General features: G+C 47.0%; 2 protein-coding genes across 2 annotated transcripts in view; both read left to right on the top strand.

Annotated features, from left to right (window-relative positions):
- The window catches only part of CACNG4 (calcium voltage-gated channel auxiliary subunit gamma 4), a 39,691-nt gene extending 30,731 nt beyond the window's left edge, over nucleotides 1-8,960 (top strand). Inside the window, exons 2-4 of the mRNA XM_051635267.1 lie at nucleotides 1,095-1,178; nucleotides 5,660-5,800; nucleotides 6,644-8,960. Coding sequence (XP_051491227.1) covers nucleotides 1,095-1,178; nucleotides 5,660-5,800; nucleotides 6,644-7,182 — 764 coding nt within the window. The 3' untranslated portion in view covers nucleotides 7,183-8,960. The remainder of the gene's footprint in view (nucleotides 1-1,094; nucleotides 1,179-5,659; nucleotides 5,801-6,643) is intronic.
- Nucleotides 8,961-15,450: 6,490 nt separating this feature from the next.
- Nucleotides 15,451-24,708, top strand: CACNG1 (calcium voltage-gated channel auxiliary subunit gamma 1). The gene is made up of 4 exons (XM_051635285.1): nucleotides 15,451-15,939; nucleotides 20,950-21,024; nucleotides 23,149-23,286; nucleotides 23,908-24,708. Exons 1-4 carry the CDS (start codon nucleotides 15,699-15,701, stop codon nucleotides 24,132-24,134), a joined length of 681 nt encoding a protein of 226 aa, XP_051491245.1. The 5' UTR covers nucleotides 15,451-15,698; the 3' UTR covers nucleotides 24,135-24,708.
- Nucleotides 24,709-24,836: the final 128 nt, after the last annotated feature.

Below are 24,836 nucleotides of genomic sequence, written 5' to 3'. Positions count from 1 at the left end.
CACATTTCTATCCTGCAGACTGCAGCCATGCTCCTGTTAAAGCAGTATTCACTGATGGTTCTTAAATCCTTCTGCCAGCTCGAGCTGGAGGCACCAACACTCCTGTGCAGAGGACACCCCATGCTGGGCGATGTCTGTTGCTGAGCAGGACGGTGCTGGTTAATAGATAATTAAAGCACCAAGGCAGAATCAGCCCTCAGGGCTCCACTCCACAGGGAGCTCTCTGGAGAGAGGTCCCTGTGCAGCTCGCCCAGGGGTCTCATCTACCCACCTGGATGTACCTATGGATACCCAGGATAGGGAATGATACAAAATACTAATTTAAAGCTATACCCAGGTGAACAAAGTGCTGAACTTCATCTTGTTCAGCCGAGCGAGGGATTCATCCAACCAACTCTGATGTTGTTCCTTCAGGGATTAGGAGTGCACACTCATGCCCAGACTCACTGCACAGGCTCCCAGCTAACTAAACAAATATGCCATTAAAAGCTGACCCAACCTCGGGGGGAACACACATGTTTAAACTGCAGCAGGAAGAGATTTGATTTATGGACTTGTTTTCCACACCTAGAGAGTGATTGAAGAGGCCTCAGACAGCTCAGCATTTACCAGGTCTGGTGAGGGAAACACTTTACTGGGGACAAGAGAGGAGGGGTGATGGGCACTGGGCTGGCACACAGCTTTGGTCCAGCCATGGAGGGGGACCCAGATGACAGTCACTGTAGGAACAAAAAGAAGCTTTGCAAGCTTGGTACACTTGCATGATAAGCATGCCACTGATAAAGTGAAGCACAGAGAAATTTAAAAGCTCCAGAGAATTATATTAGTGGCAGATTGAAGACAAGAGCCCAGGCATCTTGGCTCTCCCTTCCCTCAATGAGGCTTCAGCCCAATCTGCCCAAAATTTGTGACCTTAGAGATGATTTATTGAAAATAAATCAATGGCCAACTTAGAGGAGAGTAATTTACATGATATATTTATATATATATTTGTAATATACAACCTGGGAGGAAAAGAAAAGGAAAAGCAGGGCTGGGAGAAGCACATTTACTTGGTTCTATTGTTTATGAGTTATGTTTGCTTTTTCACTTAGGAATCTACAGAGGACATTGCTTCCGAATCAACCACTTCCCTGAAGACAACGACTATGACCACGACAGCTCAGAATACCTTCTCCGTAAGTTGCAAAGCAATGCCTTACATGGGATCAAGACATGTCCAGAAAGATTTTCCTGGGTTTCTCTTCTGTAGAGGCCAACCAAGTCTTAGTTATTGTAAGAGCCTGGGTGGCAGAGAGCAGCAGTGACACGTGTCCAGTGCACGCTGCAGCTGGCACAGCCGTGACCCTCGGGGACCCCCATTTCAAGGGTTTCCTTCAGCCAGGGGAATGCATGTGATTGTGGGGCCCCATTCTCTATAAATTATATGGGAATCTTTCAAATTAAAACTACAGCTATCATTCCCACATTGGCAAGGATAGCTTCAGATGGAGCATTTTATCCTCCAGTCCATTAGGAAGCTTTTCCTAACGCTTACCCCCACCCTATGGCAGCCCTCCCCTTTGCAGCTGCTCAGCCACCTCCCCGCGCAGGTGAGTTACTGCATTGTAGGGAAGGAAGCTGAAATTTCTGCAGCTAACAGCAAAATCTCAGCACCACCAGGGGCTGTGGCTTCCCTGCATGAGCAGCCAGCCACCACTGCTCCGTGCTGGGGTGTAATCCCCAAAGAAGTAATTTCATCCACCAACCTGGTGCTTGAAATAAGGGCAATGGGTTCCTCTCCTCCGGGTGAGCTCAGCTGCCAGGAAGCCTTGGAACCCCAGTGTGAAACGCCATGAATCCTGCAGAGTTTGAGTTAGATTTCCCCTTCTCCAGAGGACGCCTTGCCTAGTAGTTCCTGTTGAGCAAGAGCTGAGCAGCCAAGCTGAAAGCTGTGCCCTTTCCCAGAGAAAGGAACTGCAGCTCACGGAGTGGTGGGAAAGCATCAGGGAGCAACGAGCAGCCCTGCTGGCTGCTGTGCCCAGCAAGGCAAAACCCACCCCAATTACACTGCTGTTAATTACTGCAACACCACTTAGAGAACCACTCTGCCCTTCTGCTCACCTGTGGGAAATAACTCCTCGTTGCTAAGGCAAGAAGAAAACCTAAAGATCTCTGAGAAGGGCGTTTTACCAGAAAACCCAGATTTTGTTTTCATCTTTGCTCTTGTCACTTCAGATCAGTCGTGGCGCTTGGGTGACACGAGTTCAGTGCTCAGGTGAAATCAGGCTAGCAGAGTGTGAGCACAGCTGCATTTATCTTTCATACAAAGCTTGGGAAGGAATGTTAAATTGATGCCAAGTCAGCTTTAGGAAAGAAACATCATTAGCAGAAGGACTGTAAAGGAAAAAGGAATTTAAGTAGCATCTTGATAAAAGTGAATGACACCATCTTTGCTTGGAGAAAAGCGAGAACTGGGAGAAACAGCTCACAGCTCTGCAGTAAGACATGAGATGGGTACATTTTTTTAAAGTGTGCTTGTGACAGGTGTTCCTAAAGGCTGTTTTCCAGAGTGACTAAGTACAGACTTTAAAAACAAGTGGGTTCAACCCTTTATGTCTTCTTCAAAATCAGGTTTCAGCTGCTCCCCCCTCGGAGCAGAGCTCAGCCAGGCGTAGTCTGGGGAGAGGACAGGACTCCTCAGCTTCAACTTGCACAAGAAAAACTGCAGCTCCACTTAAAATGCACACGGTTGATTTAGAGATTATTGAAAGGTTATGCATCTAAATCCAGAAGAGATGAGCTCATACGTATGTGTAATAGGAGCCAAATCATTGTCTAACTAGACACAGACAAGAGGATATTTGCATCTTGTTTCAAATGAGATGTGAGACCTTCTGTCCCATTTTTGCCCTCTGGGCAGCACTTTTGCAATCTTGTCTCCATATCATCCACTGTGCTTTTTAGCCAGTCCTTGGCACAAGTGTCCTGGAGGGCCATGTTGGGGGTGAACCTTATTTTTCCTGCCTTGCTGGGAGGCAAAGGCACCAATGCTGTGGGCATCTAGTGCTCTTGAAGGAGCAGCGTGAGGAGTCTCAGCCTGCTCCACAGTTGCTGATTTGATACAGGCTTCAGATCAAAGCAAACATTGTGGTGCTAGCAGAATTGAGCCCTGGTTCAAAACTCTACTGAAATCAGTGAAAAATGGTCCAGGGTGTGGGCAGGAACAGGATTTTGCCCTTCAGTGTTCAGGCTGCTGCCTGCAAAACCAAGCCAATGCCAGCCACAGTGACACATGCCAAGGAGCATGTGTGTGCCCTGAAGTGCCACATCTACGTGTTTCTTGAGTATCTCCAGGGATGATGACTCCACCACCTCCCTGGGCAGCCTGATCCAGCGCCTGACTACTCTTTTGGTTAAGAAATTCTTCCTAATATCCAATCTAAATCCCCCCTGGCACAACTTCAGGCCATTTCCTCTATTCCTGTCATTACTCACTTGGGAGAAGAAGCCAACACAGGATCCAGAACTGCAGCACCTGCCCCTCTTCAGGAGAGGGGGTTCCATCCATCCTCACTGCAGGCAGGAGGGTGTTGGAGCTCTGCTGTGGAGCAAGAGTGCAGCTGTGAGCAGGGGGACCCCATTCCAGGGCCACGTCCACACTTCCCTGCGCTTCCTGGCGCACTGCAGTGTCCCCATGTTAGCACCATTTGTTTGCTCCTGCCTTTGGGAGGGCAATAAAAGCAGGAGGGGAACGCAGGGGCTGGCAGGCCCTGGGGAGCAGCAGCTGGGTACGTTGTGGTGCTTCACCCCAGGAGGTGTCAGGACGCATCGTGGGGCAGAGCAGCCGATGCAGAGCGACAGGACAGGAAACAGGAGGGAAAGAAAAGAAAACCCAGGGAGAAAGCAAAACCCAGATTGCCTTAATGTCTTGTGATGTGCTGTCATTTCATTGTCAGTGTGGGGAGATGTATGTAAATTCTACATGGTACCTATGAGCTTCCTTTGAAATTTTGGAGTTGAAAGTACACATTGTAGGAAAAATCATACTGTAGGGCTTTACAGGGAGAGAACTCTGGGTGTTTAGTTGCTTTTCACAATAACTACCTAATATAGAAAAATTATCTCTGGAGATCATTGTTACAAGTTGAATAACTCACCCCCTGTATCTGGCATGTCTGGCAAGTTCCTTCTGAAGGTATCACTGAAGCATGGACTTTTCTGGCTGTTGTAGACTGATACAGCCATGAGCTTCCCAGGCAGGGATGGCTTTTCTGTTTTATGTTCACACCATCCTGTGAGGGCCAGGCCTGTACCTGGGCCTCTGGGGGCTCAGGCACACGACAGCAGGGCAGTTATGAACCACCCAGCACCGTCCCTCATCAGACAGTGGGAGTTCTGCCCCTCGTTGCCAGGGGGGTTATTAGGAAGTGATTCACTAACTGGGAATGCCATGGCCATCAGAAGTAAAATGAGAAAGCATCAGCTGGAACATCTGGCCATTCCCCTGGGGGAAGGGGCACCTCTGGCAGGAGGTGTCAGCCAGGACAGGCAGAGCCCCAGTGCCAAGGGCACCACACAGCAGACGGGGACAGACGGTGGGTTCCTCCTCTCCGTGCACTCAGCCCTCGGGGCCCTGTGTTCCCACTGGGTGCTGTTGGGCTTCCACCCCTCTCTGACAGACCCCCCCATGCCCTGGCACCTGCTCACCACGCCAGAACTCCCACACACACCGTTGCCTTTCCGTGGTCCCCAGCATTGGGATGATCCTGTTTTCCACAGCAGTATTCAGCACCTTATCTCCACTTCTTCAAAAAAATCCTCTCCCTCCAACAATAGGACTCGGTTCCTCGCTCTGCCTTTCAGAAACACCTAAAAGGTTTTAGCCCTTTGGTTTTTACAGCACAGACTTCTCTCTTCTTATGCCTGTTTGTTTTTCCTCAGCTCTTTTTTTCCCTCCCTGATGCTTCCCTTTGGATTGCTGTTTAGTCTTGTAGTGACTCGGCTTTCAAAGCTGGCTTGAAGTGCTGGTTCTGTGGTGGGTTGGTTTTTTTCAGGGATTTTAGAGCCCATCCTGGTGAACCTACTGAAGCACACAGAATTTTAAATGACTCTGCTTAGCTGTCAGCAAACTAAACACAGACATCTAAGACACACTTGTTAAAAGTTCTCCTTAGAAATTCAAAAGGTTTCAATGCCTTAATATTCAACAAAAGAAGAAGGGGTTTTTAGCTGTGCAGGCTGGTAACGCGATGCTGCAGGCTTCAAGAGCTGTAATTTGCTCACCTTGTGCCTGTACCAAGGAGCAGATCCAGCTGCTCAAGCCATCCCCAACCACTGTAGCATTCATGGCCAGCTCATGAATTTTTCACTGCTGCTCCCTGCGTGGTGCCAGGTCTCACTGATACCTACTTTGTCAGAAATGGGCTGTAAATGGTGGCTCCAGGGAGCAGCCAGAATGCTGGACTTTCTAGGAGAGCACTGAAGATTTAAGCTACTCGGTTGAGAGGGCCTGTGACCCATGTCCTTGGTAGCCAAAAACCTGCCCAGAAATGCAGAATCAGGGATAATTCCAACAAAAGCCAGGGGTTTTGAGACTATGTAATCTCCACACTTGCCCCCAAGGAGACACCTGAAGTGGTTACTGTCTGTCTTGGCTTTCTTCCCATCTCCCCTCCAGGCATTGTCCGTGCCTCCAGTGTGTTCCCCATCCTGAGCACAATATTGCTGTTGCTGGGAGGACTCTGTGTTGGAGCAGGAAGGATTTACAACAGCAAAAACAACATTATTCTCAGCGCTGGGATTCTCTTTGTTGCAGCAGGTACGTTCTCTTTAAATTGAGTCCTTCAGAAGTCCTGCCTTTTAAAACTTTTTGAAAAGGACTGTGGGAAAGCTTGTGGCAGCTCTCCCCCTGTGTCCCTTTCCTGGATCAAGGGCACTACCAACATCACACTAGGCAAATTTCTTAAGCTAAAAATGCATTTTTGAAGCTCTACAATAAATATATTCTAGAAAAGCCTGTTGTTTTCCTGAAAAATGAAGCTAAAGCCAGTAAGGTGCAGGTTTTACACCACCTCAGAAGTTTTAACCATTAGATGAATCAGGTGTGTCTTCTATCCAAGGCCTTTTTGCTTCTTCTTCTTTTATATGATGGCAGAAAAAATTCACCTATGGTAGGTGAGCCTGTTTTTTACACTAGAAACATCTGAGAGAGTCAGGCACATTGTTAATAGCTTTCCCTGCAGCTCGGATTAGGCATGCTGCATTTAGATGAAAATTCAGCAAGGTGGAAGAGAACTTATCTTGATCAAGGTGAACAGCCCTAGCCCTGAGCTCCAAATGTATTTTTATTATTATTCTGAATGTTAGAATCCCACTAACAATATTAGCTTGCTCCTTTATGCTGCTTCTGGCTCTCTGCGACAATGAAGAGCTGGAGACAAACCCTGATGAACATTTTGGAGTCCATGCAACCATATGTGACCCAGACCTGGATCTACTCTTCATTTTTCGAGAATAAATGAAATCTTGATATAAGTGAAAGAGTAAATAAATGTAATGAAATTTCCTGGTCGTAATCTTTGAACAGTTCAGGTTGAGAAAGCAACATGGCTTGAATTTTATCTTCCCAGCGACATAACCACTGATTATTTTTTCTCTCTAGGACTAAGTAATATCATAGGGATCATTGTCTACATATCAAGCAATGCGGGTGACCCAAGTGACAAGCGGGATGAAGACAAGAAGAACCATTATAACTATGGTTGGTCCTTTTATTTTGGAGCTTTGTCTTTTATTGTGGCTGAAACTGTCGGTGTTCTGGCTGTGAACATTTATATTGAGAAAAACAAGGAGCTGAGGTTTAAGACCAAGAGGGAATTCCTTAAGACTTCTTCCAGTTCTCCTTATGCCAGGATGCCAAGTTACAGGTACAGGAGGCGGCGGTCCAGGTCCAGTTCTCGATCCACAGAGCCTTCTCCATCCAGGGACATTTCTCCAGTTGGCATGAAGATAGCAGGCACCATTCCCATGAATGAAATTTCCATGTACACTCTTTCCAGAGAGCCCTTGAAGGTGACAACAGCTGCCAGCTACAACGCGGACCAAGAAGCCAGTTTTCTGCAGGTTCACAACTTCCTTCAGAAGGAATTTAAGGAAGGACTCCATGTCAACATGGTCAACAGGAGAACAACGCCTGTTTGAAGTACCTTCCTTCCTCATGCTTTTTGAAGAAATATTGAAACAGAACGGAGCTGTCATGGAAGAGAAGGAGTGATGTTAAAATACCCTCTCACCTCTTTAACTGTGGCATGTGTTGAGGTAGCAAGTGGAGATCCTCTGGACCAACATAAAGATACTACACGCTCGTAGCTTTTTCTGAAGCTGTTTGGAGTTTGTTTCTTTGAGTTCTTGGTGTCACGAGATGAAGGCAGTTCATGTTCCTGCACTTTTGTAGTGTGTACAAAGTCTTGGAGAACCTGCAATGGACTTGCCACCAGTGTGTTTCAAAGGGTTACAGAAAAATTGTTGTGCCGCGCTTTTTTCCCCCCCCCCCCCAGAATTGAGATCCCTTAATACAAACTTGCAAATGTAATTTATAAGCAAGCTCAAGGATGGCTATGAACTCCTCAAGTGAGCCACTTTCCTGTGACACAGCAGAAGCTTTGCCTCTTTCAAAAAAAAAAAAACCACACACAAAAAAAAAAAAAAAAAAAAAGGAAAAAAAAGAAAGAAAATATTTTTGAAGGCAACACTTTGTAGAACTGACCTGTGCTGCTGGAACCATGGAGCATCACGTGCTGAGCATCACAGGCTCCTGACGGGGTGGTTGGGGACCTCCCAGTTCTGGGTGTTTGGTGTCCCCCCGGCCAACGCAGGTGGGGAGAAGAGGGTGGGCACCTCTTGGAACACCTAGAAAGGGAAGGATGAAAGTAGGTGGGACTTGAGCATATTTACAAATATCATTTCTTGCCTAACATTACGAAAACTTGAATTCTCATTTCGACTAGCCCTAGTGCCTGATCCGGCAAGGTGCTGAGTGCTGTCTGTCAGGAGCCCCTGGAGACTGCGAATGGTGGGAGCCAGGAGCAGAGCTGAGCTGGGGTGGCCAGTTCCCTGCCACTGGATTCCTGTTTTCCTTACTGCTTCACAAGTGCAACACTAACGCTACTGGAAACTAAGATATCTAAGCAATGTGTGCAAGAATCCGAGAAGTTCACGCGTTTGGACCGGCAAGACCTGGAGCGATGGGAACGGAGCGTTAACTCAACGGATGACAACTTTGTATTTTTTAAAAATAGAACAAAAATAATCACCGTTTATGAGATATTTATTAAACTCTTTTTATTCTGAATAAGTGCCGCATGGTGCAAGGTAGAGTTGCTTTTAGATGGAAATGATGGTTCGACCTAATTTAATTTATTTTGTAATGATCAATCTACTTCCGTGCAGAGAGCCCACAGAAAACTCTATGCATCCACCTGAGAGGGGAACTGATTTGTACCCTTTGCTTCTGTATGTTTCTAAAAAGGTCTGATTTTTTTCCTTTTTCTTTTTAAAGTTCCTCTTTCATTTTTTACACTTAGGCTTGGAATCTCAAAGCTCGAGGGCCTGGCTCAAAGGTAATTAAATTTACTAGTACTCGTGTTGATTTAGTGACTGCTTGACCAAGCCATGTAAGAATGAGGTGCCCGGTTCCCCTTGGATTACTTAGGTGCAGTGAGAGAGGAGCATCTAATCCCTGTAGATTCCTTTGAACATACCCATCTTTTTTGCCCAGAAAATCTTTGCTACCAGAAGACTAAAGGAGGGGTGACAAGAAAAACAAAATCATGGTTTGGAAAGCTTGCCTCACTGATGGTGGGAGATCTCAGCCAAACCAGTGCAACCTCTTTAGTCTTAATTTCTCCTGTGATGGCCACAGCGTGAGGGGCTCGGTGTCTTGGGTACGAGGCTTGCAGCTAGAGGAAACAAGTCCTCCAGGAAAACCCTGGAGGAGCTGCCTTAACATCCCACAGAGCAAGTTGAAGCCCCTCTCCTCCCCCCCAAGAAAACCTGCTCAGGCCTCTCTCCTTGCAAGACCCAAGACCCAAATCTTGATTTGAAGCAGAAGTCTTCCCCTGGGCGCTGGTCAGCTCTGCTCAGCCCCAGCCTGGCAGAGCCAAGGTGGCTTGGAGCCTCCATCCCTGCTTCTTAAGTAAGTTTCCATTCAGGTTAAAACTCTGCTGGGATCCTTTTTCAACCTTCTGAACTCTGAGAGCTAAAACGAAAGGAGTGATGGGAAAGATTTAAAAGCAGAAAACGTTGTGCTACTTTCTGTATTAACACACTACGGAGAAAGGTATTACACAAGCTTTTTAAAACAATTCAAACAGAGGCAGACAAGAAAACTTTTTTACCTACTTTTCGGCTAGGACAACATAAAAGAGTTCTAAAATTATTAAAGGTCTTGATGAAAGGTTTTTTTTACAAGAATCTTTATGCTTTCAAAGAATAAATTATTTCCTACTTTTTGAGACTTCGTAACATTAAAATACTTTGATTAGCTATGATAGAAGTAGAAGTTTGCAATGAAAAAAAAAACAACAAAAACAACTTCTGTCTCATTAGTGTGTCATACTAAGTGCTAATTAATTTACATCTAATTATAGTTGATGTATTTTTCAAGTGCAATTTCCCAGAACTATTTGTTTCCCACTGTGTTAATAAACTAATAGTTAGAAATAAGTCCTCATCTGTGTTTCCTGTAATTGAGAATAAAAACATTCCCTTTAAAACCAGGAGTTTTAGGTATAGGCTGTTTTTCTAAACCCACGTACATTGAACTGGAAGTTGACAGTGTGAGGTTTGCTTCAGTCCTTGGTTTTGTTCTTTTAATCGTCCTTCTCCAGTGAATGTGTTTAAAACCAGCCATCTGATTCCAGCCAAATCCAAGGCTTTTCTGGAGCTCAGCTCATCCCTGCAGAGGCACGTGCAGGATTTTCACTCCACATCTGAAAAAAAAAAATTTAAAAAAAAAAGGCTTGCCAAGTGTGTTTGGGGATGTTCCTTTTGCCAGGGCCTCCTCCCCCTGTGCAGGGCTGGTTTCAGCAGCTCTCCAAGCACAATGTCCTGCTCCTGTCCAAGCTGGAGCATCTGCCCCTTCTCCAGGGGACACCTGTGGAAAAGGGATGCTCGTGGGATATGGGGTCTGGACAGGGAACAAAGGTCCAGGGAGATAACAGAGACCAGAGCTTTCATCCTGTGGGAGAATGGGGGGGCTGTGATTTAAAACTCATGGTCTGTGTCAACTTGCAGGGCAGTCTTTTGTTCAGGAAAATAAAAGAAAAAAAGGGATTTCATTTGAAAGTTTCCATTTAAAAAATGCTCCAAAAATCAGTCTTTTCCTGTGGAAAACTTTGATTCCGGCAAAAATGAAAGATTTGCAGCCTTCCTGCCCATGAACAGTGTCTTGCTCCATGGCTCATCTATCTGAACAGAATTAGACTGGACTCAGACTTTGAAACCACTCAGTGCTTGTTTAAAAAAAAAAAAAAAAAAAAAAAACTAACTCATCTGTTCTTCCACATCTCTCTGGTTTCCCTGGACAGCACTGAACACAAATTAGTCCCCATTTCTCAGCAAGGCCTGCAGATATCATCATCATATCATTAACAATAATTGGTCTTTTGGTATTACTCTATAACATTCTGTAACAGCAGACCTGAAAAAAAACAAACCAAACTATTGGATCAGATTTGATTTTCCAAGAAACAAAGTTTCAGGTATATTGTCACCTCACTCCTAGTTTCTCATACACAATAGGGATAAAAGGAGAAATCACTTCATATGCCCATACATCTAACTATAAACTATTTTTATATCTCCTTTTCTTTCTGTATGGATCACATATCCACAAGGGCTAATATATCATGTCCCTTGAGGCTGTATCTCTGTCTGCAGTTCTAAAGTGTTATTTCCACTGTGCTTCAGTTCTACTAGTATAATCACAATCATGTATAATGTACTTAACCCTTACTTTTTAAATAAACCATTTTAAATGTATTCAGTTTTGTGTGGAGAAAGGTATCTAGATTTTTAACTTCCAGATTCTGTGAGCTAGAGTTCTGTGTTTATATTTTCATGTTTCTGCCTATTTTGATTGCAGCTGGGAGTGTTACTGGAAGCCAGTAGATCAGAGAAAAATATATCTTCTTGTGGTCCCCACAGACCACGAGTTCTCCAAGGTTAGCTGTCTTCACAATTCTTCCAGGCATTTGGGTTGGAAACTACGAAAAGCTTTCTAATTTCCAGCTTAAACTTGGCCCACATGAGACACACTCTGGTTTTGGTGCCTGGTTTGAGATGGGTATGATAGCCAGGGGCACTGCAAACCACCAACAAAAATAAGCCAGTGTCTTCTGAAGTGTTAGCCCCAAGCCTGTTCTTTGCCTCCACCTTTGAAGGTTTCATGTGAATCCACTTCCAAACATCCTCCTCTCCCTGCTCTTGTCCATTTTGCTAGAAGAAACTCAACCCCCCATGGAGAAGCTCCAGGAAAGCCTTGCTCTGATCAGCACCAGAAGCCCCCAGAGGTGCAGGCGGTGCCGAACACGGGGCAGCAGCTCAGCAGCCCCTCAGCGCTCCCTGGCACCCCAGCAAGCCCTGCATCAGAGACAGCATTTCTCCTTCAGATACCTCTTAACTTCACCTTCCATGTTCCTAAGCCTCAAGACTGTCTTCAAAGCTGGAGGCTGCCCGTGTCTCTCCATCTGCCTTCCTCTCCTGTAGGGGTGATCGATTGGCACGTCTGGAGGGAGCCAGGGGATTCATCCTTTCAAATGCCCCCACTGCCTGGTGGTGAAGCCATTTAAAGCTCAAGCCTGGAGCTGCTTCCCTTGAACTCGTTTGAATAAAGGCTCTTCCCGCATTGCTGAGAACTCTGTGTGTAAATAGGGACCCCAAGAGCTGCGGCTGCCCTGGTGTGAGCAGGGATCTCTCAAAAGGAAAGCTGCTTGAGGAGGAAATGAAGACAGAGTCCTTAAAGCTGCGGGAAGTGGAGGGAGAGTCAAGCAGTCAGGAGCTGGTATTTCCTTGGAATGAGAACGCTAATGAACATGGGAGGTGCTGAAAATAAAAGGGAGTTTGGAGTGCCCTGCACCTGTCTGCAAGGCTTGGCTTACTGCCCTGGAGAGGCTGGGCTGTGCTGGGGTCACATCCCCTCCTTCGTACCCACAGGAGCCTATGCAAAAGAAAACAAATAAAATAAAAAAATTAAACTAAATATATATATATATATATATATTTAAAAAACCCAAACAAAAACAGAACAGCAACTAGAACACCCCTTATTTTGCTTTTGTCTTCAGTGGCAGCAGGACTGCAGCCCCAGAATTAGGGAGCTTTTGGAGGGTGTCAGTGGTGACACTCCTTTGTATCACAGCTCCATAGAACAGATTAGGTTGGAAGGGACCTTAAAGATCATCTAGATCCAACCCCCTGCATGGGCAGGGACACCTCTCACTAGACCAGGTTGCTCCAAGCCCCAGCCAACCTGTTCTTGACCACTTCCAGGGATGGGGCAGCCACAACTTCCCTGGCCCAGGCTCTCCCCACCCTCCCAGCCAAGAATTTCCACAGCTTCTCTGGGCAACCTGGGCCACAGTCTCACCAGTGTATGAGCTATGCAGAGCCTACCAGGACCACCCTGGTCTCATGACACCAGGGCAATGCAGGCTTGGGAGCTCAAATATCACCAAGTAGCTGCTATTTGGAGAGCCCTGTTTGCTGAAAACATATTTAAGCTGAGAGCAGACCAGGCACAATCTCCTCTGCTCAGGGTTGTTCTGACCTGGGAAGGGTCTTTGGCAGAACATTGTTCTGCAAGAAGGGAACCACAGAATTGGTTGTGGTAAATACTGAGGCTGGTCTGGAAGAAATGCAGTAAAGTAGAAGAGCTGTGGAGCAGAGCCACAGGAGTACCTCTGCTGGGGACAAAATAATGCAATAGTTGGTCTTGAGACATCTTTAGCATTTTCTCTGCTAAGGAAATATAAATGTGTCACTCAGTGCTGTTAAAGTGCAACTAATTACAACCCTCTCTGCTTCCCAACAGGTCCTCATTAATAGTCTGTTTATATTTAATGTGATATTGATTTTTAAATGTGAATACTTGCCAGCTGACGCAGGGAGACTGCAGGAACCGCTCCTAGAGGATTGTGTGCTGTGGTCTTCTGGATGTGCAGGTAACTTTGGGGGTTTATTTTAGGCCTTTGCTCCTCCAGAAATCAGTTTTGCTTCTTCATTTGCCAGATGCCCACCAGACCCCCGGCAGGGCAATTTTGTCCCAGTGCTGGGATGGAAATTCCCAGGTTGGGAACAGAGGCTCAGCCCAGGGGCAGAGGAACCTTTTGGCTCTCACCACAGCAGGTGCAGGTGCCACAAGCCATGACCACCAAGTACCTGCTGGTGGTCCCCAGACACACACCCAGCCTGTGCTGGGGGGAGCAGGCAGCAATGCCTGGCGATGAGGTGGCATCAGTTCTTGTAGCAAATCCACAGAGCAATAACCCCACCAAATAGCTTCTTCCCCAGGGACTGGTGGCTGTAGGTCACTTTCTTGGTGCTAGGGACAATGTTTCACCTTACCTGCTGTAATGGGAATTTTCAGTCACCATGGAAGCCACTGCCTTTCCTATTGAAGCTCCTCATGTCTTGTTCACACTCCCAGCTCCTCCCTGCAGGGAAGGAAGGATGAATTTTTTCCCTTCTGATTCCTCTTCAATTGTTTCCTGGGTGTTATTAGGAAACTCAAACCAAAACCAAAGCCTGAGGAATGTACCCAGACTGGAGCACCTACACGAGAACAAAAAGCATGATTCTTGCCAACACTGGAAGAGACACAAAGACCAACACCAACAAAAAAAATTAATGAGTTCTCATCTTTGCAGCCCTTGTAGGCTATAATTAGTCTAAAGCACGATCATTAGCACTTGCTTCCTCAGCAACCAGAACCTTGCTTTCTGCCCACGTTTGCAAACACATGTTCACTTTCTTACACTCAACTTGAGTTTGTAGCATCAAGGAAGCAAACTCAGGATGCAGTTCCTAAGATTGACTGATGCCTAGTGGAATCTAATAAGAGACCACTTCAAAAGAAGAGGCCTTTAATGCCTTCCTTTTCTGCTTTAAAGTCTCCTCCCTTCAGGATTCTCCACTTCCATGAGAAGTTCTGGTTAAGTGTAAACCTCTATTTCTCCCAGCCCTGACCTAGCATATCACTGTGAGCATCATCCTACAGATGTGCCCATGGTCTCTGCTCCCTGCCTTGCCCCATGTCCCCAGCAGCCTGCCCAGTCCCCTTCCACTCCAGTTTTGCACCATGTATCTTTGCTTCATCCCATGACTCCCATCTCTCCAGCAGGACCAGGATATCAGATGCCCATACCAGGTTCAGACATGTCCCCATGCTCCCCAGGGTGTTTAAGCCAGCCCAGTCACACATCCAGCAGAGTGATGGTAACCCCTTTAAGCCATGTTTCAATTATAGTTATTTTGGATCAATATCTTTTAACTTATTCTTCATTTCTCTCCCTTCCCCAGACTCCCCTCTCACCTTATCTCCTTTTTCAGATTGCCCTCATTAATTTGAGCTGACACCTCTGCAGCTTTATTTTTACATCCAATTGGGCTCTTCATGAAACAGGACTGGAGTAGCTTTGACATTATCTTGATGTGATAACATGATATTTGCAGCTTTCTACTGGCATTTTTTTAACCATTCTATTGACATTCAGATACTGTCACCCTCCTCAGTTTGACATTGCAATTGTATTGTCACCTCCATAGCGGCCTCTGTATTGACATTATCATCAAATTAGCTTTACAATCTGCTGAAATATCAAAGGGAAGGAGAGAGCTTGGCCCCAGCTGTGGCAATTCTGGTTCAGGGTGACAGAAGCCACGTCTGAAAGAAGGAAAGGGTGCGCTGGGTGGGTGCTGGAGTTACGGACACATCAGGGCAAGCCTGGGTGGTGGGAAGGCAGGCGAGGACGTGAGAGGTCTGGCATAAGGAAGAAGAGGCACAAGACAGCAGGAAAACAAAAACAAAGGAACAAACAAACAAACAAAAACAAGCAAACAACAAACTCACAGCAACTACTAAGAATAATTGAGGTTAATTTAAAAAAAAAAAATTATTGTACAAATACATAATAACCTAAGTAAGTTATAAAGAAGTTTTGCTCCTTCTGCCACTTTCCCCAGCTCAGCTCTGCTGTGCAGTTTGTGGCTCCGGGGCCATTAAGCCATCCAGGACCAGGCTGCATTCGAGCCTGACACTGTTATAAACAGAGATGTTTTTACAACCCGGCTGAAAACTTAATCATCCCATTAATGCCTATTTCTGGGCATGGTGCAAGTCAAGGGATGACAGCCAGCCTTCCAGCAGCAGCTGCAGTGTCTCAGAGCCAGCGCTCGCCCGGCCGGCGGGTGGGAATCCCAAACAAACCCCTCGGGAAGGGCTGGAAAGCTGAGCCCGGCCGGGAGCTGCGCTCGTGACGCCTGTGAGCAGCTCCCGGCTGACACGGCCCAGCAGCTGCCACCCCCTGCTCCTGCCACCCCCTGCTCCTGCCACCCCCTGCTCCCGCCCGGGCCTTCGCAGCCGCTCAGATGCGCCGGGATTTCGGGAGCCCTCGGGAATCACCGGCCGGGCTCCGCCGAGAGCAGCGGGCCAGGGCGGGATGGAGGAGAGCAAACCCCTGAAGGTCCGTCTGGCGTTCACCGTGCTCCTGGTGGGCGTCTCGCTCCTGTTTGCGGCCGTGGTGACGGATCACTGGGCCGTGCTGAGCCCCAGGGTGGAGCAGCTCAACGCCAGCTGCGAGGCCGCTCACTTCGGGCTGTGGCGACTCTGTACCAAGCGGATTTTTATGCAGGAGGAAGGTCCCAAAGAGAAGGGCTGTGGGCCCATAAGCCTGCCAGGAGGTAGGTGACCACCCGCCAATGCACGGGAGAAAAGCACCAGGAGGTCACGGCAAGCTTGGCTCAGGAGGTGGCAGGTGGTGGCAGAAGGAAAATGCGGGTCCGTGCTCCTGTGGCAGTTAGTTTGGTGTGGGGCTGCAGGGGCTGCTTGCGTGGGGGGCTGCAGACACACCTGGTTCCCAGCCCTCCTGCTGCACGTGCCTGCTGCGTTTGTGACCACATTCAAGTCTCCTGCACGGTGACAGCAGTGGTGGGGAGAAGGGGAGCAGGATCGAACGCGGGGGGAAAGCCCAGAGTGAAACTGGGATGGAGGAAATCTTGCTGACACCAGCCAAGGGTCCTGCAGCACCCAGGTTGTGGGCAAGAAAGAGGATTTATGGGTCAACCACATGTAGCTGGATCTGCAGATCCATACAGCTATGAAGGAACAGCCTGTTCACAGCAGGCATTAGGTTGTCTCTGAGGTATTTCAGGAACAACCGTTCCTCAGGGCAGGGAGGAAGAGGGGCCTGCAGTACATTTTGCCAACTTCCAAAAAAAAAAACCACCAACCAAACAAAAAGTTATAAACTGAGCCTGAAGCAATTTCTTGATGACTTACTGAGCCTCCTCACCCCTCGGGGAAGCCAGCCTGGTCCCACACACGTCTGCACTGGGGGTTCCTCTGGTGCAATCCACAGGGAGGGTGGCAGGCACAGCAGCTTTCCAGGAAGCCCATCACATTCTCATGGCAAAAGCAGCTCGTTAGTTTTTTCGCTGATTGCAAAGTCAGCAACACCCGCGCCGCGTGCGCTGACACTCTCCCTGTGTGCCCGAGCTGCCCTGCTTATTGAGGAGGCTTATAGGGTCCTGGATGCTTTCCAGAACAGAAATAACAGGATTGCCTTCATGGGGGAGTCACTGCTTGAAATGAAGCATGAGTGTTAGCACAGGCTTGAAAATTCCCTGCGAAAAATCTTACTGCCTGGGCTTACTCTGTGTTCCCTGGATTACTGCAAGTCTTTATCTCTTTGGCCACATTACATGTTCTGAAGGGAGGAGCTCAGCCACAGCACTTGGATCTGCCTCTAACCAAATTTGGGAGCATGTCATCCATATGCTTAATGTCTCTCTTGAAGGCACTTACATGCCTAGAAACACTTTCCCCCCTGCGTGCCTTTCCTCACACACGAAGAACTCCCACAAAAGGAAAAACAACAGAAATTGGTGGATAAACACCAAAATTGCACAACTGCGGGGTAAATATGAAACTCATAAATATCCAGCTGTCTGCAAAAAGTGGATTTGCAGGCACGAAAGCAGTTCCTCTCTGTGACAGACACCAGCATGTGCTTGCAGGGCCATTGAATCCCATCCCAGCGCTGCCATTCCGCCAGGAACAGCCGGGGGATGATGGAAGGGCTGAGCCACCCACCCCTCCCCGGAGGTGGTTTATCCAATTTTAAAAGATATTTAAGAATTCGGGTGCCATCCTGTGTCATCAGCAGCATCAGAGGCTTCCAGGAGATCCACACCTTAATTCTACCATCGATATTTAAATCCTCCTGCTAGCCAGGCAGGGAACAGGGGAGCTGGAGGGGGCAGTGCAGCCCCCCCAGATCCGGGCTGCTAAGTGATGCTGTGTCCGCACGGCTCCTGTTAGGTTGATTTCACACTTCTGGGAAGAAATGTCAGCAGGGAGACACCAGGGTTGGGAAACCTGCAGCAGCCGAGAAAATGTGAATGAACAGACGTGCAGCAAAAGAGCAGACGCGGGCACCGGTTTTCCTGAAAATCATGAGACGTAACCAGACGTTACTGCCAGGGCTGGAAAAGAAACAGAAGAATTTATCACTGCATTAATAACCATTTACCAGTCACTCCCCGTGGAGGAAATGGATGGCACGATTAACATTATTTATTAGGCTTTGAGCTCAGCACAGTGCAAAGTGGGGGGGATGGGCTGGCTGGCAGTGCTCAGAGCAGGGCTGTGGTTTAGGGAGAGCTCCACAATTTCCCAGGACACTGACAGATTGGAAAGGGTTCAGCGTCCTGCTGTAAGACATGAAAAGATCAGGGAGATGGTTGTTAAAACCAGGCAAATTCAGATGAATACTGAGATGTTCCTAACTGTGGTCAGGAGGCAGGTTTCACTGCTGTAAAGCCCAGTGCAGGTGTCCTGCCAGGGGTGCTCTCCTGAGCATCCTGCACGCTGGGCAGCAGCAGGATGCTCAACTGCCTGCCTGTGCCACCAGCAGCTTCAACAGGTCCCTGTAAGCATGGGGACCTGAGCTCAAGCAACTGGAGAGGAGCAGTGCTCAAGCAATTGGGTTGTCAGCAGGGCTGTCTCATTCCCTGTGTCCTTACAAGAGACTTGCTCTGCAAGACTGGTATGAAATTAAATGATTTGGAATGACCATATCCAAAATTCTGTGTCAAGGGCTTTCCCCTGGCTTCCTGGCCAGGCCAGAGCTCAAGGTCTGGTTCTCTCCACTCCTCAGCTCTAACCTTAACACCTCCTCTAATCACAGCAGCAGCTCCCATCTCCCAGCCTTAACCCAGTGGAAACCTCACGTTAAAACCCAGGTTTTTCTAACCATGCCTGTGTCCATCTCAGGTTCAAGAATTCACCCATGAGGTCTCCATAGTGCAGACCCCCAGGGTTCAACCACAGCTCACTGGGATAGCATTTCTGCTGCATCCCATGTCTGTGGGAGCTGCTGCCCTGCACTGGGGCAGTGAACAGCAGGATGGATAGATCTGAAGAGAAGGGGAAGGGCCAGGAGGGCTGTAAGGGTGGGTGACCTGGAAGGAGGAAGACACTGTGTGATAAACCACGTTACAACCCTGAAGTTCATGTGAGCCTTAAAGACCACAGAGCCCCTGGACTGCTCTCATCAGCATGCTGAAGTGACCCTGTGGCAGAGATAATGCAATTAGGGGTGGGGAGAAACAAAGATTGCCACACAGTTTTCATCCATTATAAAATTCATTTTAAATCCTATCCATTATGTAAATATGGTGTGACACAAATGGACTGTTATTCATGATAGCACCAGAGAGGCACTGAAGTGCTTCAGTTCTCTTGAATACCAGGGAGCCTGAAACAGGTACTTCCAGCTCAGCAGAACACCAGAGCAGATTTAAACTGAAACAAGATAAAATTTCACCAAAAACAACAACAGAGTTATAATTTTCCACAAGAAATGCATTTTCCAAAACCACCTCCCCTCAAGCTAACCCACTTCTCTGATAACCCCATTCACTGCATCTTGGCAGAGCTTTGCTATAAGTCACAAGCAGAGGCAGCTCCTTTTCCTGTAGACAAGTCCATCTCCAAAAGGTGTTGCGTGCTCCCCCTCTGCTGAGCCTTCACAGATGGGCTGGTTTGGTTCCCCTACAGTGGACACAAAGTTGTGCTGTGCCCCCCATCCCATGGTGGGATGGCTTCACCTTGGGCTTTGGACAGCCAGCACACCTGGGGACTCCTTTGAGTTCAGCCTATTCAGAAAATTAATTACAAGCAAAACCAAACAATCCAAGATGAAGTGTCTCAATTTGATTTTCCTCCCCTAAAAGGCAGACAAAGGATCCCCAAACTGGGATCACCAGACTGGATGCTCAGCCTCAGCCACTTCTCAGCTGCTGGCAGGGACACACAATCTCTACTCAGGGGCTCAGAATTTGCAATTTCAGTCACAAGGGCCTGAGTTCAAATATGTTTTCTCCAGTCATCTGCAGGGATAATAAAGAACAGGTCAGGAGATGCCAGAGCTGAGCATTAACCTGGTGTCCAGCAAGGAGAAGCTGCAGATGAAATAAAAGTCAGCTTATAAAATTAACTAGATAAGAGTGTCTCAAAGGAATCTTCCACTAAAAGGCCCCCAAAAAAAGCTGCTTTACAACAGCCTATCTCCTGAGAGAGAGCAAATAAATCCTCCTTGGATCAGAAACTCCAAAATTTGTAATTTACATGACAGAAAGAATTCCACAAGGACCATCAGTTAACATACAATTACTCTAGTATCTTCTTGTCACTCAAAATTGTGCTGTAAATAACCTCTGAAAAGCAGTATGTGTCCCCAGGTAGAAACCCTGCGTGGTCCTGCACATGGCACATGGCTCAGGCTTACCCCATCACCTGGAGCAGCATGTCCTGGATGCCAGAGAGGATCACAAAGTCCTTCCAAATGTTCTTCCAGCATCTCCTAGAAATCGGTGCCAACTCCCTTATTCAATGGACAAAACGTGCAGGTGTTAACCCCTCTCTGCAGGCAGTGCCTGTATTTCCTGCATCTTGGCATGGTTTCCTGGTGGGATGGAGCCCAGCTAAGTGCAGGAGGGGTGCTGGGGCAGGTGCTGGGCCTGTCCTCTCCAGCCCAGCTCAGCAGAACATGCCACCAGAGCTGGCGCCGCTCAGCGCGCCTCTGCCATTGCGCCTTCCAGCCAAATCCAGCAGCCTCATCTCTGGGACCCCCATGGTGTAGTGACCCCCCTCCCACACAGCACACTGCACATGGGGAGCTCTGCAAGCTGGAGGAGGGATGAGCCAGGAGACTAGGAGGCCAGGATGAGGACACTTCATCCTCCCTTTTTGGAGTCCAAAAAGACCCTCCCAGCATGGGTTGGCAGTGGTGAGGGGAGGTGAGCTGAGATACTAGCTCAGCTGCAGGCAGGGCAGGTCCCATCACCAGCAAAAACAGCTACATGGAGCAGCAGGAATGTGTGGTGGCCGAAGGCAGAATGAGAAAAATTATTTGTAATTCATGGTTTAAATAGATGAGCAATCAGTGTGAAAAGCTCTTGGAGGGAGCAGCCCTCAAAAGGTACCAGAGGAGACTTCAGCCTTGTCCATGCCACTGGGCTGGCATGCACGTGCCACTCATCTGTTCCCAAACAAAACAGGCCCAACTCCAATTTCTCTGTGCTACCAAGGGTAAGGAACCTTAAAAACACAGCAATAAAAAGCAAACTCAGTTTTACTACATTTTATCAGAGATTTCCAAGCACACTAAATTTCCCTTTCTCTTTCAGAACACAACTGCTCCTATTTCAAGCACTTCACACCAGGACAGAGCTCAGAGATATTTGAAGTGACCACCCAAAAAGGTAAGAATGATCCTGAAAAATATTTTCCTGAGGCACACACAAGATCTAAGGTAAAGGGGGTGCCCAAAACGTGGGTTTGATCCTGGTTGCACTGAGAGCAGTAAAAGACTTTATACCAGATACCAACCAAAAATGTAAAAAACAAGGTCAAATGTCACCTTCCTGGGGAGAATAACTGTTATATATGATCACACTCCTACATCAAGTGTGATTTTACTCCAAGTTGTCCCACAAATACACAACAATGTCAATACACACAAAACCTGCAAAAAATCTTTTCAGCATCAAAATGACTTTACTACATTGGCACAATCTGCCACATTCTGACCTTTTGCCATCAAAGGATGATGACCTTAATAAAATCTAAATTAATAAATCACACCCCAAGCCTTGACTCTGAAAAGAAGTGCAGAGGGTCTGGGAAGACCATGAGGCATTTTGTGCTTTATATTGATTTTATACCAAAGTCATGTAAAACCAGAGTGATGAGTGGAAGGAAGGAACCAAGGTCCTACAAAGACATGCACGGTCAGTGTTTACAGAGCCTGGATTTTGAAAGCAGTCTTTCACAGATAAAATTCACATTTCTAATAAGTCCCTGATCAAGCCAAATATTTTTAGCACTCACTTAACGTGCCGCCCTCTCTTTCTCGCCCTCTCATTAAGGACAAGTTCCTTTCTAGTTTGCCATACGACATATTTTACTGCAGAGTAAATGAGCTGATAATTACATTAAACATGTTAACAATCTGCTTTGCTTCCAGTGGAAGTTATCATGGTGGAAAACCCTGCAGACAGGTTTTCTAAAAAAGCATTTTCCTAAAACAGAAATGGTGCAGAATTTTCAGTGGATAGAAGAGCACGTATCTGAGCTACCTGCTTTTGCTCATCTATATAAATATTATCAGAGCCAGCCATCTGATCTTAAAAATGTACCCAATGCCTTCTTAGTCATTTCAGAAACAGACCATGAAGACCTCCTTTTCTTTGAAGCAAAAGAAAAAGCTTGAGCCACAGCAAAAGGTTTTACATCGAAACGAAGCCTTTCAGGCAGTTCCAGCACGTGGTAAAGACAGACATTAAGGAAATCATAATAAAACAGTGGCATGAAAAGCAGTGAGAACAAAGAGTGATCTGCTGTTCCATTTCGCAGCAATGGTGATGATTTGATGGGAGCTAATTAGTAACAGACAAAAAAATTCTTCGTTATTTTTGCCTGGGAGGTATTTTTTTTTAATGGCTTGAAAGGCAAATATCATCAGGCACTGTGATGTTCATGCATGACTACACGTGTTAAATATTAAACTAAGATGAAAACCAAGGCAATACATAAATGAAGGCCTGAATTATTCAATTAGCAATTCTTCCCCTCCATTCAGGCCCTGAAATGTGCTTTGGCTGAGGGAAGTGTCCAGCACACAGCTGGCTTAGATAAAACCAGGACATTTTATAGAGGGTTTAATCCTATGCCCTGAAGAAGCTGGGTTTTCACAGAGCTGGAAATTGTTGTCTTAAAGGAAAAAAAAAAAAAAAGACAAACAAACAACAAAACCAAATGCAAACAAAAAAGCTGCTGTGCAAACACTTCACCTCTGGCCTCCTGCCTGCTTTGCCTGCGTGGATTTGGAGCCTGTGGAGCCCACAGCTGCCTCTCTGCTGCGCTACAACATCGGCACCACGCACAGGGCCTTGCCAGGGCTCTGTGATACAGACCTGGAATAAAACCAGCAGAGAGTTGTTTATTCACTGAGAGCAGGGTGTGGAGTGATGGAGGAAATGTGAGCGTGGAGCCTGGTAAGGCTTCAACAGTAGCATCTGCACAGCAGGGCTGAAACCCCTCCAGCCCAGGGCTTCGTCAGGCGAGTACAGGTGCCATTTGCTCTTTCAGAAAGTGTTGCCCCCTCCTGCTCTGCCTTTATACCCTTTGCATTCCAAAGATACACGGCCAATACTTGCCCCTGCTTTTATGGGAGGGAAATACTCAATTCACCCAAGCCATCTCTTTGCAGCAGCAGGAGAATACATAATTCTCAGCATGACCTACTGCAAAGTCACCCCAGCTGATGGGAGTGTGCTGGAAATTCGCAGCATTTGCAATTTCTGGTGTTTGTTTTGCTTTGGCAGAATACAGCATTTCAGCTGCAGCCATTGCCATCTTCAGCGTTGGCTTTGCAATCATCGGAACAATCTGCGTCCTCTTGTCCTTCAGGAAGAAGAGGGACTATCTGCTGAAGCCTGCCTCCATGTTCTACACCTTCGCAGGTAGGAGAGTCAGTGCTCGTGTACTTGCACACAGGACAACAGAGAGAAACTCACATAGCTCCTGAGAGGATGGAGATACTTCTAAAAATGCCCTGAACGTAGCGGTTTCTTCCTACCCAGCAGCTTCTCTGTATTTTCTCCAACTACCTTTAAAAGGGGTATTTCTGACATATTCAGTTAAGACTCAAACCAAGAAAACAGCTGATCCAGGCCCAAAACACAGAGCTGTCTCCCAAAACCATGCAGACTGCATATTTACAAAAGCTAGTCATATTTGACATGCCACAATGACTGAAAGACAGAGGTGCACATTGTCACCTCGAATACCAGCCTCGCACACCGTTTGGAAAAGCTCCCTAGGGAATGCAATTATTCCTCCACCACTTTGAGCTTCCCATCCAACCCTGTCTAAAAACCACACTCAACAAGCCACCAGCTGACTTGGCTGCCTGGCAGAGCTCCAAGCAGTGGGGAAAGTTGGTTCCCTCAGCCACCGCAGCCACTGACTTGCCTGTGCAACTCCCTGCAGCTCCTGTTCGAAAAAAGACAGAGGAGGGGGTTAATTAAGGGTGAAAAATTGACAGCCAGTTATTCAGCCCACTGCTTCTGTCTTCCCTTCAGGTCTCTGTATCATCATCTCCGTGGAAGTCATGAGACAATCCGTGAAGAGGATGATTGACAGTGAGGAGACAGTCTGGATAGAGTACAGCTACTCCTGGTCCTTCGCCTGTGCCTGCGCCGCCTTCGTCCTGCTCTTCGTCTGCGGCATCACCCTCCTCCTCATCGCGCTGCCCCGCTTCCCCCAGAACCCCTGGGAGACCTGCATGGATGCAGAACCAGAGCACTGATGTTCCCAGCACCTATGAAAGAAGCCAGAAAGCGTTTGGAAAATATTTGTATTTTTTAAAACGTCTGGATCTCACTACACGGTGTGCACTCCATTACCTAAGTCATTACTGTACCAAGGCATGTTCTATTGTCATTATTGCTTTTTTTTTTCTCCTTTTTTTTCTTTTTAAGGAAGCAGAAAGAGCACTCAGGACCAGCATGGGCCATGGAGTTGGGGAGGGGAGACCCAGGAATGCAGGGAGGGGACCTGAGAGTGCAGGGCTGGGATGTGCATCCGTCGTGGATGAACAGCACATCCCAACCTGGGGATGCCTCATCCTGTTATATTAACATCCACCCTGCCCTGTTCTATTAAACAGTTAAAGGAAAAACAAATCCCAAATAACTTCCCCCAGCATTGGGATAAAAATTTATCCTACAGATTTACACCCTGCAGTTCCTTTCTTTTGAATTAAGCACAAAAAGCCCGCAAGATACAGTTTCTGTTCTGCTCAAACTTTGATAGGAGAGCCAAGAAGTACTGAACATTAAGAGTGGTATTTTTCCTTTAATAAAAAGCATAATCTTCCAGTAGCATGATTTTCTGGAAAATTATTTTGATGGATGAATCACTTGGCCCATCAAATTCTGCTGGGTCCAGAATGACAGTGTAATTCTGGATGGCATTTACCGTACGGAGCTCTCATTTGTTCCCCCTGAAT

Source organism: Apus apus, chromosome 17, assembly GCF_020740795.1.
Source record: "Apus apus isolate bApuApu2 chromosome 17, bApuApu2.pri.cur, whole genome shotgun sequence".
Lineage (NCBI taxonomy): Eukaryota > Metazoa > Chordata > Aves > Apodiformes > Apodidae > Apus > Apus apus.
This window is presented reverse-complemented; position numbering and strand designations above follow the sequence as displayed.